Here is a 19,311-nt window from a genome sequence, read left to right on the forward strand (position 1 = left end):
TTACGGCGATTCTGGGTCAATAAGGGGGATCGGGGTTGTCCAAGACACCCACGATCCCCCTGAAGGGATAGTAGTGAGGTGGCAGGGGTGCTACCTCTCCTATCCCTGCTATTGGTCGTTCACAAGCGACGACTAATAGCAGATTGGGGGCGGGGGGTTAATGTTCGGTACTCCCCGCTCTGCCCACCCACTGTAGTCCGGACAGAGTAGGGGAACTGACGGTGACCGGCGCCGAAGGTCCACTTGCCATCGGTGGCGGCAACAGGCGGCAGCAGAGGACAGCGATGCGGCTCCCTGGATCCTACGGAAGCTGTTGAGTGGCCTAGCAACATCTGGAGGGCTACAGTGGTCTCTAAACTGTAGCCCTCCAGATGTTGCAAAACTACAACTCCCAGCATGCCCAGACAGCTGTTTGCTGTTTGGGCATGCTGGGATTTGTAGTTTTGCAACAGCTGGAGGGCTACTGTTTGGAGATCACTGTGCAGTGGTCTCTAAACTGTGGCCCTCTAGATCTTGCAAAACTACAACTCCTAGCATGCCCACACAGAAGTTTGTGGTCTGGGCATGCTGGGATTTGTAGTTTTGCAACATCTGAAGGGCCACAGTTTTGAGATCACTGTGCAGTGGTCTCTAAACTGTAGCCCTCCAGATGTTGCAAAACTGCAAATCCCAGCATGCCCAAACAGCAAACAGCTGTCTCGGCATGCTGGGAGTTGTAGTAGCGTACCTCCAGCTGTTGCATAACTACATCTCCGAGCATTCCCTTCGGCGATCAATAAATGCTGGGAGTTGTAGTTTTGCAACAACTGGAGGCACACTGGTTGGAAAATACTGAGTTAGGTAAAAGAACTAGAGATGAGCGAACTTACAGTAAATTCGATTCGTCACAAACTTCTCGGCTCGGCAGTTGATGACTTTTCCTGCATAAATTAGTTCAGCTTTCCGGTGCTCCGGTGGGCTGGAAAAGGTGGATACAGTCCTAGGAGACTCTTTCCTAGGAATGTATCCACCTTTTCCAGCCCACCGGAGCACCTGAAGGCTGAACTAATGTACGCAGGAAAAGCCATCAACTGCCGAGCCGAGAAGTTCGTGACGAATCGAATTTACTGTAAGTTCGCTCATCTCTAAACAAAACCTAACTGAAGGTTTTCCAACCAGTGGGCCTCCAGCTGTTGGAAAAAGTACAACTCCCAGCATGCACGGTCTGTCAGTACATGCTGGGAGTTGTAGTTTTGAAACAACTGGAGATTTGCCCCCCCCCCCCATGTGAATGTATAGGGTACATTCACACGGGCGGGTTCACAGTGAGTTTCCTGCTTCAAGTTTGAGCTGTGCCAGTTTTTGCCGCAGCGCAAATTCCTAGCGGGAAACTCACCGTAAACCTCCGCCAGTGCGAATGTACCCTAAAAAACTGCACTACACTAACACATAATAAAGGGTAAAACACTACATATACTCCCCCTTACACTGTCCCCCCAATAAAAATGAAAAACGTATCGTACGGCAGTGTTTTAAAAACAGAGCCTCCAATTGTTGCAAAACAACAACTCCCAGCATTTCCGGACAGCACTTGACTTTCCAGGCATGCTGGGAGTTTCTCAACAGCTGGAGGCACCCTGTTTGGGAATCACTGGCATAGAATACCCCTATGTCCACCCCTATGCAATCCCTAATATAGTCCTCAAATGCGCATGGTGCTCTCTCACTTCGGAGCCTTGTCGTATTTCAAGGAAACAGTTTAGGCCACATATGGGAAATGAGAAATTGCGTTACAAATTTTGGGGGGCTTTTTCTCCTTTTACCTCTTATGAAAAGGAAAAGTTGGGGGCTACACCAGCCTGTTTGTGTAAAAAAAAAACAAAAAAAAAACTGCACCCCTGTGAGGGGTGTAGTTTCCAAAATGGGATCACATGTGGGGGGGTACACTGTTCTGGCACCACGGGGGGCTTTGTAAATGCACATGGCCCCCATTCCAAACAAATTCTCTCTGCAAAAGCTCAATGGTGCTCCTCCTCTGCTGAGCATTGTAGTGTGCCAGCAGAGCACTTGACGTCCACACATGGGGTATTTCCATACTCAGAAGAAGTGGGGTTAGAAATTTTGGGGTTATTTTCTCCCATTACCTCATGTAAAAATTTAAAATTTGTGGAAAAAACTTTTTTCATTTACACATCCAACTTTAACAAAAAGTCGTCAAACACCTGTAAGGTGTTAAGGCTCACTGTACCCCTTGTTACATTTCGTGAGGGGTGTAGTTTCCAAAATAATATGCCATGTGGGTATTTTTTTGCTGTTCTGGCACCATAGGGGCTTCCTAAATGCGACATGCCCCCCAAAAATTTTGAGCAAACTTTGCTTTCCAAAAGCCAAATGTGACTCCTCTTCTGAGCATTGTAGTTCGCCCGCAGAGCATTTTACGTCCTAACATGGGATATTTCCATACTCAGAAGAGATGGGGTTACAAATTTTGGGGGGCATTTTCTCCCATTACCTTTCGTAAAAATGGTAAATTTGGGCAAAAAATGCAATTTAGTGAAAAAATTAATTTACACATCCGACTTTAACGGAAAGTCCTCAAACACCTGTGGGGTGTTAAGGCTCACTAGACCCCTTGTTATATGCCTTGAGGGGTGTAGTTTCCATAATGGTATGCCATGTGTTTTTTTTTGTGTGTTTTTTTGCTGTTCTGGCACCATAGGGGCTTCCTAAATGCGACATGCCCCCCAAAAAACATTTCAGCAAAATTCACTCTCCAAAATCCCATTCTTGCTCCTTCCCTTCTGAGCCCTCTACTGCTCCCGCCAAACACTTTACATACACATATGAGATATTTCCTTACTCGAGAGAAATTGGGCTTTTTATACACATATGAGATATTTCCTTACTCGAGAGGAATTGGGCTTTTTCTCCTATTACCCTTTGTAAAAATTCGAAAACTGGGTCTACAAGAACATGCGAGTGTAAAAAATGAAGATTTTGAAAAGTTTGTGAAAAATTGGAAAATTGCTGCTGAACGTTGAAACCGTCTGATGTCTTCTAAAAGTAAAAACATGTCAACTTTATGATGCAAATAAAGTAGACATATTGTATATGTGAATCAATCTATAATTTATTTGGGATTTCTATTTTCCTTACAAGCAGAGAGCTTCAAAGATAGAAAATGCAAGATGTTAAATTTTTTCATAAAATTTTGGAATTTTTCACCAAGAAATTATGCAAGTATCGACAAAAATTTACCACTAATATAAAGTACAATATGTCACGAAAAAACTATCTCAGAATCAAAATGAAAAGTAAAAGCATTCCAGAGTTATTAATGTTTAAAGTGATAGTGGTCAGATGTGCAAAAAACGCTCTGGTCCTTAAGGTGAAAATGGGCTTTGTTCCTTAACCCCTTAAGGACACATGACGTTCTCATACGTCTCCATTTCCGAGTCCTTAAGGACACATGACGTATGAGAACGTCATGTGTTTTACCGGCCCCCCGCAACCATCTGGAGCGGAGCCGGTCCCCGATGCCTGCTGAAATCGTTCAGCAGGCATCGGGGCATATAGCCCAGGGGGGTCATTATGACCCCCCATGTCGGCGATGGCCGCAGATCGCTGGACAATTCAGTCCAGCGATCTGCGGCGGATTCCGGGTCAATCGGGTCTCCAGTGACCCGGTGACCCGGAATTATTGGCTGATCGGGGCCGTCAGAGACGGCCCCGAACAGCCAGAGCCAGCAGGGGTGAGGTGGCACTGGTGCCACCTCACGATCGCCCTGATTCGTCGGCCGGATTACCGGCCGACCAATCAGGGCGCCTGCTGCGGGTGTAACTCCCGCTACCCGCTCCGCCCCTCTTCCGGAGGACGTGAGCGGGTGCGGGACGTGCACCCCGGGTGCTGGGGACCCCGATCCCCGGCGCCCCTGTTGGGATGGGGGCCCCAGGAGCAGCGGCGGCGGCGGAGACGACGAGGGACTGACCTGTGCGGCTGGATCGTTGGAGGTGAGTGACAGCCTCCTGCTGTTGCTTAGCAACAGCTCCCAGCATGCAAAAAGGGCATGCTGGGAGCTGTAGTTATGCAACAGCAGGAGGCAGACCACCACAACTCCCAGCATGCCCTTATGGGCATGCTGGGACTTGTAGTTTTGCAACAGCTGGAGGCACATTCTTTCTATGGAAAAGTGTACCTTCAGCTGTTGTGTAACTACAACTCCCAGCTTGCACAATCAGCTAAAGTGCATGCTGGGAGTTGTAGTGGTGCATCTGGTGGTTGCATAACTACAACTCCCAGCATGCCCGTTGGCTGTCGGTGACTGCTGAGAGTTGTAGTTTTGCAACAGCTGAAGGCACACTGAGTTAAGTAGCAAACCAGTGTGTCTCCAGCTGTTGCATAACTACAATCCCCAGCATCCCCAGCCAAAGTAGTATGCCTCCAGCTGTTGCATAACTACAACACCCAGCATGCCCTTCCGCTGTCCGTACATGCTGGGGGTTGTAGCTTTTGCAACAGCTGAAGGCACACTGGTTGCAAAACACTGAGTTTGTTACCAAACTCGGTGTTTCACAACCAGTGTGCCTCCAGCTGTTGCAAAACTACAACTCCCAGCATGCACTGATAGACCGTACATGCTGGGAGTTGTAGTTTTGCAACAGCTGGATGTTCCCCCCCCCCCAATGTGAATGTACAGGGTACACTCACATGGGCGGAGGATTACAGTAAGTATCCGGCTGCAAGTTTGAGGTGCGGCAAAATTTCTGCCGCAGCTCAAACTGCCAGCGAGAAACTACTGTGAACACCCCGCCCCTTGTGACTGTACCCTAAAAACACTACACTACACTAACACACAATAAAATAAAAAGTAAAAAACACTACATATACACATACCCCTACGCAGCCCCCCTCCCCAATAAAAATGAAAAACGTCTGGTACGCCACTGTTTCCAAAACGGAGCCTCCAGCGGTTGCAAAACTACAACTCCCAGCATGCACTGATAGACCGTACATGCTGGGAGTTGTAGTTTTGCAACAGCTGGATGTCCCCCCCCCCCAATGTGAACGTACAGGGTCCACTCACATGGGCGGAGGATTACAGTAAGTATCCGGCTGCAAGTTTGAGCTGCGTCAAATTTTCTGCCGTAGCACAAACTGCCAGCGAGAAACTACTGTGAACCCCCGCCCGTGCGACTGTACCCTAAAAACACTACACTACACTAACACAAAATAAAATAAAAAGTAAAAAACACTACATATACACATACCCCTATACAACCCCCCTCCCCAATAAAAATGAAAAACGTCTGGTACGCCACTGTTTCCAAAACGGAGCCTCCAGCTGTTGCAAAACAACTACTCCCAGTATTGCCAGATAGCCGTTGACTGTCCAGGCATGCTGGGAGTTTTACAACAGCTGGAGGCACCCTGTTTGGGAATCACTGGCGTAGAATACCCCTATGTCCACCCCTATGCAAGTCCCTAATTTAGGCCTCAAATGCGCATGGCGCTCTCACTTTGGAGCCCTGTCGTATTTCAAGGCAACAGTTTAGGGTCACATATGGGGTATCGCCGTACTCGGGAGAAATTGGGCTTCAAATTTTGCTGTCCTGGCACCATAGGGGCTTCCTAAATGCGGCATGCCCCCAGAGCAAAATTCGCTTTCAAAAAGCCAAATGTGACTCCTTCTCTTCTGAGACCTGTAGTGCGCCAGCAGAGCACTTTTCACACCCATATGGGGTGTTTTCTGAATCGGGAGAAATTGGGCTTCAAATTTTGGGGGGTATTTTCTGCTATTACCCTTTTTAAAATTGTAAAAATTTTGGGAAACCAAGCATTTTAGGTAAAAAAAATATATATTTTTTTACATATGCAAAAGTCGTGAAACACCTGTAGGGTATTAAGGTTCACATTACCCCTTGTTACGTTCCCCGAGGGGTCTAGTTTCCAAAATGGTATGCCATGTGTTTTTTTTTTGCTGTTCTGGCACCATAGGGGCTTCCTAAATGCGGCATGCCCCCAGAGCAAAATTTGCTTTCAAAAAGCCAAATGTTACTCCTTCTCTTCTGAGACCTGTAGTGCGCCAGCAGAGAACTTTTCACCCCCATGCAAGGTATTTTCTGTATCGGGAGAAATTGGGCTTCAAATTTTGGGGGGTATTTTCTGCTATTACCCTTTTTAAAAATGTAAAATTTTTGGGAAACCAAGCATTTTAGGTAAAAAAATATATATTTTTTTTACATATGCAAAAGTCGTGAATCACCTGTAGGGTATTAAGGTTCACTTTACCCCTTGTTACGTTCCCTGAGGGGTCTAGTTTCCAAAATGGTATGCCATGTGTTTTTTTTTGCTGTCCTGGCACCATAGGGGCTTCCTAAATGCGGCATGCCCCCCAAAAACCATTTGTCGCTCCTTCCCTTCTGAGCCCTTTACTGCGCCCGCCGAACAATTAACATAGACATATGAGGTATGTGCTTACTCGAGAGAAATTGGGTTTCAAATACAAGTAAAAATTTTCTCCTTTTTATCCCTTGCAAAAGTTCAAAAATTGGGTCTACAAGAACATGCGAGTGTAAAAAATGAAGATTTAGAATTTTCTCCTTCACTTTGCTACTATTCCTGTGAAACACCTAAAGGGTTAATACACTTACTGAATGTTTTTTTGAATACTTTAGGGGGTGTAGTTTTTATAATGGGGTCTTTTATGGGGTATTTCTAATATGAAGACCCTTCAAATCCACTTCAAAACTGAACTGGTCCCTGAAAAATAGTGAGTTTGAAAATTTTGTGAAAAATTTCAAAATTGCTGCTGAACTTTGAAGCCCTATGGTGTCTTCCAAAAGTAAAAACTCATAAATTTTATGATGCAAACATAAAGTAGACATATTGTATATGTGAACCCAAAAAATATATATTTTGAATATCCATTTTCCTTACAAGCAGAGAGCTTCAAAGTTAGAAAAATGCAAAATTTTCATTTTTTTCATCAAATTTTGGGATTTTTCACCAAGAAAGGATGCAAGTTACCATAAAATTTTACCACTAAGTTAAAGTAGAATATGTCCCGAAAAAACAATCTCGGAATCAGAATGATAACTAAAAGCATCCCAGAGTTATTAATGTTTAAAGTGACAGTGGTCAGAATTGCAAAAAACGCTCCGGTCCTTAAGGTATAAAATGGCTCGGTCCTTAAGGGGTTAAGGGGTTAAAGAGGTACTCCACTGGAAAAAATTTTTTTTTAAATAAACTGGTGCCAGAAAGTTAAACAGATTTGTAATTTACTTCTATTAATAAAGCTTAATCCTTCCAGTACTTATCAGCTGCTGTTTTGATCCACAGGAAGCCTCTGTCCATTTTTGGAACTGCCCATAGTAGGAGCAAATCCCCATAGAAAACCTATCCTGCTCTGACAGTTCTAAAATTGACACAGGTGTCAGCAGAGAGCACTGTGGTCAGACAGAAAGGAAATTTAAAAAGAAAAGAACTTCCTGTGGATCAGCAGCTGATAATTACTGGAGGATTAAGATTTTTTAATAGAAGTAATTTACAAATCTATTTAACTTTCTGGCACCAGTTGTAAAATTTTAAATTTTACGTGTTTGCAGAAGCTTTTTACATAATGTAGATAATAACAATTGGAAGAGATTTATCAAAACCTGTCCAGAGGAAAAATTGCTGAGTTGCCCATGGCAACCAATCAGATTACTCCTTTCATTTTTCAGAGGCCTTTTCAAAAGTGAAAGAAGCAATCTGATTGGTTGCTACGGGCAACTCAGCAACTTTTCCTCTGGACAGGATAGGAGTAATCTCCCCCATTATGTGTATACTTGTAATATATTGTAGAGTTTTAGCTCTAGGGTTCGTTCTTTATGGTCAAAAGGACACGTTTCTCCACTCCAACAAGCAGGTCCACACCAACTTCTTTCAGTCTGACACTCAGACAGGTTTTTTGGCAGAAAAAGAGAAATCAGTCACAGTTCACACTGGAACAAAAATAAAAGTCCTGATACTCAGTCACGCACACCAACCTGTGTTACCAGAGAGCCACTGCTCTCACTCAGGGAGTCCATACTTGTGTCCTTTGCAGCCCTTGCTGTGCCCGCCTGGCAATGGACACGGTTTCTCCCCCTCTAACAGCCACTTCTGTCTTTCAGGGGGAGCCCAGACTACACTGTTTGACTTCCTTTTAAACCTACTTCCCCTTTGTGCTGCCTCATTAACTTGATCCTAGGTGGAAGTTACTCCAAGATCAGCTAGAAAAATACAACCTTTGCCTGCCAAACTGTCACAATTACACATACAGGGGGAGATTTATCAAAACCTGTCCAGAGGAAAAGTTGCTGAGTTGCCCATAGCAACCAATCAGATTGCTTCTTTCATTTTTCACTTTTTCAAAACTGAAAGAAGCGATGTGATTGGTTGCTATGGGCAACTCAGCAAGTTTTCCACTGGACATGTTGGATTAATCTCCCCATAATGTTTTTTTTTTTTATCTACATTATATAAAAAGTTTTTGCAAATACCCTTAAAGGGGTATTCCACAATTTTTTTTGTTTGACTATGCTGTAAAGTTAGTGTAGTACATAACAGTGTTTGTACCTATGTTTCATGGTGGTCTCACCATTCTTCTGTGATTTTTGCTCCAAGCTTTATTTTTACCACCATACAAAATGAGTTTCATCTCGTTTCCCAGGTTGCAGTGGGGCCCGTGACATTACATCACTAGTCAGGTGGTCATAGGGAGCCTGTCTGCTTCAATGGGTGGGACCGCTGGGTGGGAGGGAAATCATTCTGCAATAATTGTAGTTTTGTAACAGCTGGAGGCACCCTGTCAGAAAACACTGGTCTATTGCATAGAAAGGATCACAGGTCTGTTTCTATGGGTGGGGTGGCTGATCTTTGGGAGGGAGAAAAGCAAACTCCCATTTACAAACAAGGAATCATGGGATTTGGGAACAAAGTCCAACAGGAAATAGCTAGTTCATAGAAAAATAACCTCAGCTTTATGGTAATCTCACAACACAGCCATTTAACTCCAAGACCAGCACGGATCCTTCCTAAGCATGTCCTTTACTGCCTGCCAGGTACATACTAAAATCACCTTATGGTGGATAACCCCTTTAACATCATTACCTTTATGAAATTCATATTAACAAATGTACGAATTTGAGGACCAGCAAAGATTCTCTACATTGTTTATTTGTAATTTAGGGAACCTTGCTGGTTGTCAGCAGCTACAGGTTGAAAATGCTTATTTATCTTTTGTGACCACATTTATATTTTAAACGCATGTGCAGTGTCTCTATCCCACAGCAATGCCTGGTAATGTGTAAAGTGAAATACTACTGTCTTTTTTAACTTTGTTACAAACACACAGTATATTTTTAAAGTCAATGATAGTTTTTATGAATTGTTGTAAGATTAAATACACTAAAAAAAATATGAAAAATATTTTCACAGTGAGAATTATTTGGTGAGATGGGGAAGCAAAGGATTTCCTAAAGAAATAGACATGCTTAACAATTTAAAGGTTGTTTTTACAGTAAGTATAATAACTTTATCATGTTTAAAAATGTAATGGCAACAAGTTATAATATTTATTATCTACTATTATGTATTAAAGGGGTATACGGTTCCTAATACATCTTACCCGCTAGCCAAAGGAGATGTATAAGATATATAATAAGATGTATGATCGCGGGGGTCCCACCACTGGCCGTCATGCCCCCTCCCATAGACTTGCATTTAGGGGGCAGAGCTTGATGTCACACAAGCAGAGTCGTGATGTCGTGATACTCCGGGCCCGTGGTCGTCACGCTACACACTCGGAGCCTCCAGCGCTGCAGAGAGCTCACAAAGGGGGATGTGCAATGACAGATTGCGGGAGTCCCTAGTGGCGGGACCCTGTTGATCATACATCTTATCCCCTATTCAAAGGATGTATTAGAGCCAGAGTACCCCTTTATTCTGGTTATTGTCAGTAGTTCTGTTTTACCAGGTTATGTAGTTGCTAAAACATAAAGCTATGTTTATATCAGAATAGTGCAGTATGTCTGTGATATACGGTATAAAATTATTCTGCATTCTGTTTTTTTTTTTAATACAGAGGTGCTAATGAATTAGAACTAGTGACTGGGACCATCCCACCACGATAAGGTGACCTCATTGGGACGGACCTTACACTATGAATGTGCATCTGTACAGTCAGTTACCAGGCTTGTAAGGTCTGAGACATCCAGCACCTTATAAGATGGGTGGGGTGCAGGAACCAACATGGAGGTAGCCACTCCCCCCCCCCATATGTATAACACAAAAAAGGATACGTTGGCCAGCACATACTGATACCAAACTATTGAATGGAACCGGCATACAGGTGCACGCTGCTAGGCTAATTATACACAAGTAGGAGAATACAGCAGCATGCTGCTAGCACAAAGATACAGATAAAACATGAAATGCTATTTTGCTACAATGAAAAATGAAAAATTGAGGTGCTTCAATTTTTTATTTTTCATTGTAGCAATATAGCATTTCAAGTTTTATCTGTATCTTTGTGCTAGCAGTGCGCTGCTGCATTCTCCTGCTTGTGTATGTTTAGCCTAGCAGCGTGCACCTGTATGAAAAAAGCGGAACACAATCTACTTGTCCCTCAAGAAAATCCATTTATTAGTTTCTGAACTTTAGTTTTTTCCTCCTTGTCCCACAACTCTTATTTTTCCATCTACAGACCCATACGAGGCTTGTTTTTTGTGGGGCCAAGTATACTTTGTAATGACACCTTTCATTTTTCCATAACTTATGCTCTGAAACAAAAAAAAAAATGAAATTGAAAAAAATGCTAATTTTGGGGTTTTCTTTTTTTTCGCCATTCATCTTGTTGGTCAAACTTACATATTATTTTGATACTTTAGGTTAGCCTGATTACACCAATACCAAATGTTTTTAGTTTCCGTCATGTTTTAATAATAATTTTTTTTAATAAAAAAAAAATTCCTGACCCCTATAACATTTGTATTTTTCCGTATGCTGGGCTGTATGAGGGCTAATTTTTTGGGCTGTAATATGCTGTTTGTATCCGTACCATTTTGGTATTGATCAGACTTTTTGAACACTTTTTTACTAAATTTTTTCTGGAATATGATGTTATAAACATAAAAAGTGCAATTCTGTGATTTGGTATTTTTTTTTTATGCTAACGCCATTTACCGTACGGGATATAAAATGTAATATTTTTTAATAGTTTGGACAATTATGCACGTGCCAATACCGAATATGTTTATTTTTATTATGTTTACATATTTTTATGTGGAAAAGGGGGGTGATATGAACTTTTAATATGGAAGGGGTTAAAGGGGTATTCCAGGCCAAAACTTTTTTTATATATATATATATATCAACTGGCTCCGGAAAGTTAAACAGATTTGTAAATTACTTCTATTAAAAAATATTAATCCTTCCAATAGTTATTAGCTTCTGAAATTGAGTTGTTGTTTTCTGTCTAACTGCTCTCTGATGACTCACGTCCCGGGAGCTGTGCAGTTCCTATGGGGATATTCTCCCATCATGCACAGCTCCCGGGACATGACATCATCATTGAGCAGTTAGACAGAAAACTTCAGAAGCTAATAACTATTGGAAGGATTCATATTTTTTAATAGAAGTCATTTACAAATCTGTTTAACTTTCCGGAGCCAGTTGATATATATATATATATATATATATATATATATATATATATATATATATATAAAAGGTTTTGCCTGGAATACCCCTTTAATGTGTGTTTTTAAACTTTTATTAATCTTTCTGTTTTTACATACACTTTTTAGGAAGAAACATTTAAATTCCTCATACAGATCAATGCAGTTCTATTGAACTCCATTGATCTGTGTTCATTTGGCTGAGCCTGCTCAAGGCAGGCTCAATCAAATGCAGATCTATGGGGGCAGCCATGAATGCAGAGGTAAGCCCCCCGCCTACCTCCACAGGGGATCGCCCCCTCACAATCACGCTGCAGGGAGCGGGGATCCACCCCACTAGACCACCAGGGATGGTTAAAAGATCCCTTTAGACACTGCTGTCAACTTTGCCGGGCTATTAGTGGCGGCCCGCGGCTACTGAAATCAGCCAGGGACTGCCGATAATGGAGCAGGCTCGAGTCAGGAGCCCAATCCATACATCCTGAGCGCCAGTATGAGGTGCAGACCTGTGTCCCATGCAAGTCTGCGTCCACTCCTGCACCTCACACCGGCATTATAAAAAAAAGAGAGAAAAAAAAGACTACAGCTATGAAAAATTTGCCTGCCCGGCGCCCGGAACTACATGTCCCGGGCACCGGGCGATAGGATTTCCGCATCCCTGAATATATATGTATATATAGTTTTCAGTGGGACTCAAAAGCATGGTAGCAAAAAATATAAAATTAATAATAATAATAGAAAAGTATGTGTCTCATGGAATGTGGCTTAGAACACATATGTACTGCACTTTTCTGATGTAAACAGTAACTGGACATTCACAATTCGTAGCCTGTTACTGTATTGGATAATAACTTGTTGCAAAAGAATACATGTAATTAAAGTAGGAGTGAATTGCCAGCCTAGATTCTCAAGTTGGCACCTACCAATGTCTAGCAAAAACCCTGCAATAAATTCCACTGCAATTCACCTGAAGTCTGTTAACAAGCTGCTATTATACTTTGTATTTCTGTACAGGATGTTTTACGAAAAACGATTGGCTTTTGTGTATAACAACATTGAAATGTTCAGGCAAGAAGAGGACTTAAAAATTCACAAGAAATATAACAAAAAAAATGATGTGAGAAGTTGTAATGGGCAACATTTTTAATAAATGTCTTTTTTTTTTTTTTTTTAGGATCTTGGAAACAAGGACCTTAATAGAGACAGAATTTATTTAGTGTGCCAAATTGTTAGAATTGGAAGAATGGACCTTAAAGAAGCAAATATAAAGAAGTGCACTCTAGGATTAAGGCGACCCTTTGGAGTTGCAGGTATCAGAAGATCATCTATATCACAATTTATTCTATTTAGTGTAAAGAACAGTACAATCTGAATGTGCCTTTTTTAGTTAAACAAAAAAAAAAATTCACTGTATTTTTCTGCTCCAGAATGGATCTGATCACTTCCTGGATTTATCTACTATCCCCATTCTGTGTTCTGTTCAATATTAAAGGGGTATTCCAGGCCAAAACTTTTTTATATATATATCAACTGGCTCTGGAAAGTTAAACAGATTTGTAAATGACTTCAATTAAAAAATCTTAATCCTTCCAATAGTTATTAGCTTCTGAAGTTGAGTTGTTGTTTTCTGTCTAACTGCTCTCTGATGACTCACGTCCCAGGAGCTGTGCAGTTCCTATGGGGATATTCTCCCATCATGCACAGCTCCCGGGACGTGACATCATCATTGAGCAGTTAGACAGAAAACTTCAGAAGCTAATAACTATTGGAAGAATTAAGATTTTTTAATAGAAGTAATTTACAAATCTGTTTAACTTTCCGGAGTCAGTTGATATATAGAAAAAAAGGTTTTGCCTGGAATACCCCTTTAAACACACTTTCCCACAATTCCTTTTGGATGCATGCATCGTAGAGACAAATGGCCAATACTTCTGAGACTAATACTCAGAGATTGTAGTTGAACTGAGCCACCTTAGTAGATCCCATATGGTGGTCACGACCATGGGTAACGGGTTTTCCAAACAAAGCAGGCACATGTGGAATTAGTAAGTATATATACAGTATATATAGGTATATTTCAAACAGTACATTTTCAGAAATTGTAGAACATTTTTTTATTTCACATTATCCATCAGTTTCGATCTGATCTTAATATATATATATATATATATATATATATATATATATATATAAAAATATAGTGAAAGCATCTGTCCTTAAGTCCAGAATATTGAGACAAATAACACAGGTTTTAATAAGGCCTGCATGTCAAATTTTAGTTTGTATTGGTATTACCTTTAATGACATACTATATCACTAAGATTTAAGATAAAATTATTGGCAAAGAAAACAGAGCTTGCACTTACCATCCAAATTGAATTCTTTATTTCCTCGTGTCAGGCATAACAGGCTGGTGGGGGGTGGAGGCCGGGGGGGAACAGACCGGGACAGACTATTTGACGCCACTCAGGTGCTTCTTCCAGCCGGTATACAAAAAGTTTTTGTATACCGGCTGGAAGAAGCGCCCGAGTGGCGTGAAACAGTCTGTCCCGGTCCTTCCCCCCCGGCCTCCACCCCCACCAGCCTGTTATGCCTGACACGAAGAAATAAAGAATTCACTTTGGATGGTGAGTGCAAGCTCTGTTTTCTTTGCTAATATTTCTGCTTACTGCCTCTATAGCTTAGCACCACCTAGACCAGAGTCCTACATACAGGATAAACAGCATCATCCACACCACACCCGCTGCCGCTCACCTTAATCCAGCAGTGCCGGACATTTGTCTTTTGACACTTCTTCTCATTTTAATATAAAATTATGGTTGGTGTTTTTTTGATCTCTGGGGCAACTTCATATCCCAAGAATTAAGTGAAAAAAAACTTTGCCTTTATACCTGCCCAACGTCACTCCCAGGAACCCATTATATAAAGAAGTGTGGCTCAGCTCAATTCAAGTGAATTGGGCTAGGCTGCAATTCTCTACATAGCAAAGTCAGGAGAATTACTGTGTAGGTCAGAACTGTGAAGGAGCGACATGGTTTGGGTACATGATTATTTGAGAAGACTTTTTAGCATTCAAGGATTTATCGTGACATATTTGGACTCAAGAAAGATTTATTTTCCTTAAAGGGGTACTCTGGAGGAAAACAACATTTCAAATCAACTGCTGCCAGAAAGTTAAACAAATTTGTAAATTACTTCTACTTAAAAATCGTAATACTTCCAGTACTTATCAGCTGCTGTATGATCCACAGGAAGTTATTTTCTTTTTTAATTTGTTTTCTGTCTGACCGCAGTACTCTCTGCTGACACCTCTGTCCATTTCTGGAACTGTCCAGAGCAGGAGAGGTTTGCTATGGGGATTTTTCCTACTCTGGACAGTTCCTGACATGGACAGAGGTGTGAGCAGAGAGCACTGTGGTCAGACAGAAAAAAAATCAAAAAGAAAAGAACTTCCTGTGGCTCATACAGCAGCTGATAAGTACTGGAAGGATTAAGGTTTTTTAAAAGAAGTAACTTACAAACCTGTTAAATTTTCTGGCACCAGTTGATTTCCTCACTCAGACATAGGTGGCAGCAGAGAGAAATGTGGTCAGACTAAAAAGGGTCTTAGGTTGAAGATCTCCCTTATCTTGATCTTAAAAGAGAACTCTGGCGGGAGTCTTTATTTTATTTTATAAGTATTGCCATTTTATGGGATATCAAAAAATAAACATCTACTTACCTCCAGCGCTCCTGTAGTGCCTTGGTGTTCTGTGCTGGTCTGCTGCATCAATTGTCTTTCTGCTGAAGCATTTGGGCCCCATACGTCATACCGCAACTCACAATTCACTAAGCGGCAGTAAGACACATAGGGCCCGGATGCTTCCCTAGACGACAGTCAACCTACAGCTCAGGAAGGTGATCGCATCGGGAGACAGGAGACAGACACCGGAGGCACTGCAGGAGCGCTGGAGGTAACTAGATTTTATAACATAAAAGTTAGTTCTCCTTTAATTTCCCCTAGTAGGTCCTATAGATAGGGGTTATTGATAGTTGTTTTTGATAGTATTGAAAGTTGCATCTGTACATGTAAGAACCTATAATTTATTATAGTAGTATAAGAACTGAATGGTAGCTGTATGACGTTCATGGTTTTAAAAGGCAAATCTGACAATTATAGATTCCACCTGTTTGTATTTCTCAGCATTTTAACAGCACATTTCACAGCCATGTTTCATAAATATTCCTAATATGTTCAGTCTTGACCTTGAAATGTTTACTTTCACCAGTAATGGACATCACTGACGTAATGAAAGGGAAAGCTGAAAGCGATGAAGAAAAGCAGCATTTTATACCCTTCCATCCGTAAGTAGTAAATGTGCCTGATTTGCATTTCCAGAATCTACAAATTAATTTAAGAATTAGCCATTTGTTACTAGAGCAGTGCTGATAGCTTTTCATTTATTAATGCCTTATGCTACAAAGTTCATAAAAATGTCTCTTAAATTATTAATGAACAGATGTAGCAAGTGTCAAACTTTTCTTAATACACAGCCTTGCTGGTAAATAGACCGTTTTAAGTAAAGTGCTATTTTGATAGATTTATTGTAACTAGCCAGAATATAGTTGACTATACAAATAGTGTATGCAGAAATATTGTCTTCAATTGGATGCTTTGAAATATAAAAGGGAAGTAGGCTGGCTTAAATCCTAAAACAATGCAGTAAAGTGAAGGCATCCTTTATTTCATTGTTTAGGAATCATTATAAACATTGTTATACACTTTTAAAGCACGCCACAAGCTTGTGATCGCTATCAGCTTGTTCGGTCAACAGCTATTTCACCTAGGAATTTGAAGATGTGTCTTAGGCTGGGTTCACACCACGTTTTTGCAATACAGTTCCCGTATGAGGTTTTTTTATTTAAAAAAAAAAAACAGATTCCTGAAAACCTGACTAAACTGTATCAAGATGTGTGTACAAATTTTAATACTTATACGGTTAAAAAACATATACGGTTTGAAGAATGATGTCCGGTTGCATCTGTTTTTTAAGATAAAAAACGTATACATTTTTAACTTTTCACTCCATTATGAATAAAGTTTCACTTGTTTGATTAAAATTCCAAGAATAAAACTGTGCAAAGTCAAAAACCGTATGGTGAAAACCGGATGGAACTGTATACACATACGGTTCTGTACGGTTCCTATTGACTCCCATGTTAAAAAAAAAAAAGTATACGTTTCAATACGGTTTTTCACCCGAACGAAACCGTGGTATGCTATGGTTTTGGGTACGGGAAAAATACTGACAAAACCGTACATGATGCAACACGAACACAACCGGATGCATCTTTTGGCATATGGTTTTCAATGGAAAATCAATGCATACGGTTTTCAATACTGTTCCGTACGGTTTTCAAATTAAAAACGTATACGGTAACTGTATTGCAAAAACGTGGTGTGAACCCAGCCTTACCGCAACTTATCGCCTGCACAGACAAAGGGTCAATCATCTTGGTATTCAGCAGCCTTCTTTCTCCCAACAGCAGATAGTCAGTCTCATAATCTTTTTCAAGAGCCAACATATTTAACAGGACTTTAGAGTACAGAGGGTACAAGACCAAAGAAAACCATTGATTTATTAGTTCAGGCAAGAGGAGTGAGGGCCCTGCAGACAAGAGCTTACAGTCTATGAGGAAACAAAAGGTTTAAGAACTTGTTCTGTATATTAGATATTTGTCCAATGCAGATTTTCACACGCTCTGTTTCCTGCTTGTAAGAGTGGACAGATAAACCAAAATGTCACTTATTTTTTATTTGCGGCTCTTAAATAGAACTCGTAGCAGAGCAAGTACAGTCTGATGAGAAATGTAGGATCCATTAGGGAAACCATATTGGAGAGGTAAAGGGGATCAAAATGGCAGACAAACCATAAATAGCACACCTTCTAAAATAGGTATACACAATGCATACACAAGAGCCTGTACATTTTTTTTTATTATTAGAATAGCATATGCTGCACTATATACAGTGGGGATCAAAAGTTTGGGCACCCCAGGTAAAAATGTGTATTAATGTGCATAAAGAAGCCACGGAAAAATCTCCAAAAGGCATCAAATTACAGATTAGACATTCTTATAATATGTCAAAAGTAAGATTTTATTTCCATCATTTACACTTTCAAAATAACAGAAAACAAAAAAAACTTGTACTGCCCCTTTAGCAAGTATCACAGCTTGTAAACGCTTTTTGTAGCCAGCCAAGAGTCTTTCAATTTTTGTTTGAGATATCTTTGCCCATTCTTCCTTACAAAAGTCTTCCATTTCTTTGAGATTTCACGCACTGCTCTTTTAAAGGGGTACTCCCACCGTAGACATCTTATCCCCTATACAAAGGATAGGGGATAAGATGTCTGATCGCAGAGGTCCCGCCGCTGGGGACCCCCGCAATGTTGCATGCGGCCCCCTCCCACCCTCCCATAGACTTGCATTGAGGGGACGGGGTGTGACGTCACATGGGGGCGGAGCCCTGACATCACGGACTTCCGTTCACGTGGTCGCGACCCAGACCCTCCATCGCTTCTGGACAAGAAACAGGTGGGTGCCGCATGCAACATTGCGGGGGTCCCCAGCGGCGGGACCCCCGCGATCAGACATCTTATCCCCTATCCAAAGGTGTCTAAGGTGGGGGTACCCCTTTGAGGTCTATCCATAGATTTTCAATTATGTTGAGGTCAGGAGATTGTGAAGGCCATGTCAAAACCTTCAGTTTACGCCTCTTGATGTAATCCCCCATGGATTTCAAGGTGTGTTTCGGATCATTATCCATTTGTAGAAGCCATCCTCTCTATAACTTCAGCTTTTTCACAGATGGCATCAAATTAGCATCCAAAATTTGCTGCAATTTTATTGAATCAATTTTTCCTTCTACTCGTGAAATGCTCCCTGTGCCACTGGCTGCAATACAACCCCAAAGCATGATTGATCCACCCCCATGCTTAGCAGTTGGACAGAGGTTATTTTCAGAAATTCTGTTCTCCTTCTTCTCCAAACGTACCTTTGCTCATTCCAGGCCAAAAATTCAATTTTAACTTCATCGGTCTACAGAACTTGTTTCCAAAATGCATCAGGCTTGTCTATATGTTAATTTGCAATGTCCAAACGCTGATTTTTGTGGTGAGGATGTAGAAGAGGTTTTCTTCTGATGACTCTTCCTTGAAGACCATATTTGTACAAGTATCTCTTTCTAGTGGAATAGTGTGCCACAACTCCAGTGTCTGCCAGATCTTTCTGGGGGGATTGTGCAGTCAAACGTGGGTTTTGAATTGTTTCTCTCACAATCCTGCGAGCTGTTCTGTCTGATATTTTTCTTGGTCTTCCAGAGCTTGCTTTAACTTCCACTGTTCCTGATGACTGCCATTTCTTAATTACATTCCGAACAGAGCATATTGACATCTGAAAACGTTTTGCTATCTTCTTATAGCCTTCTCCAGCTTTGTGAGCGTCAACTATTTCCAGTTTCAGATTTCTAGACAACTGCTTAGAAGAACCCATGGTGCTGATTGTTGGGGCAAGGTCAGATGAGTCTGGGCATTTAGAACCTTTGAGAATGACATCACCTGGACTTCCCAGATGATGATTGAGAACAATCCA

At 41.3% G+C, this 19,311-nt stretch overlaps 1 protein-coding gene and 1 long non-coding RNA gene across 6 annotated transcripts in view; one reads left to right on the forward strand and one right to left on the reverse strand.

The window, feature by feature from the left end:
- Positions 1-8,260, reverse strand: part of LOC130267174 (uncharacterized) — a 39,650-nt gene extending 31,390 nt beyond the window's left edge. Inside the window, exon 1 of the long non-coding RNA XR_008843082.1 lies at positions 8,008-8,260. This is a non-coding gene — a long non-coding RNA (uncharacterized LOC130267174). The remainder of the gene's footprint in view (positions 1-8,007) is intronic.
- Positions 1-19,311, forward strand: part of DOCK2 (dedicator of cytokinesis 2) — an 850,676-nt gene that overhangs the window by 131,970 nt on the left and 699,395 nt on the right. For 4 of the 5 annotated variants that reach the window (XM_056516504.1, XM_056516506.1, XM_056516505.1 and 1 more), the window contains 3 exons: positions 9,440-9,521; positions 12,854-12,989; positions 15,948-16,023. In XM_056516504.1, the coding sequence (XP_056372479.1) occupies positions 9,440-9,521; positions 12,854-12,989; positions 15,948-16,023 (294 nt within the window). Of the gene's footprint in view, positions 1-8,771; positions 9,064-9,439; positions 9,522-12,853; positions 12,990-15,947; positions 16,024-19,311 lie in introns of those variants that run through there. The other variant, XM_056516508.1, reaches the window with a different exon arrangement.

This window comes from Hyla sarda, chromosome 4, assembly GCF_029499605.1.
Source record: "Hyla sarda isolate aHylSar1 chromosome 4, aHylSar1.hap1, whole genome shotgun sequence".
NCBI lineage: Eukaryota > Metazoa > Chordata > Amphibia > Anura > Hylidae > Hyla > Hyla sarda.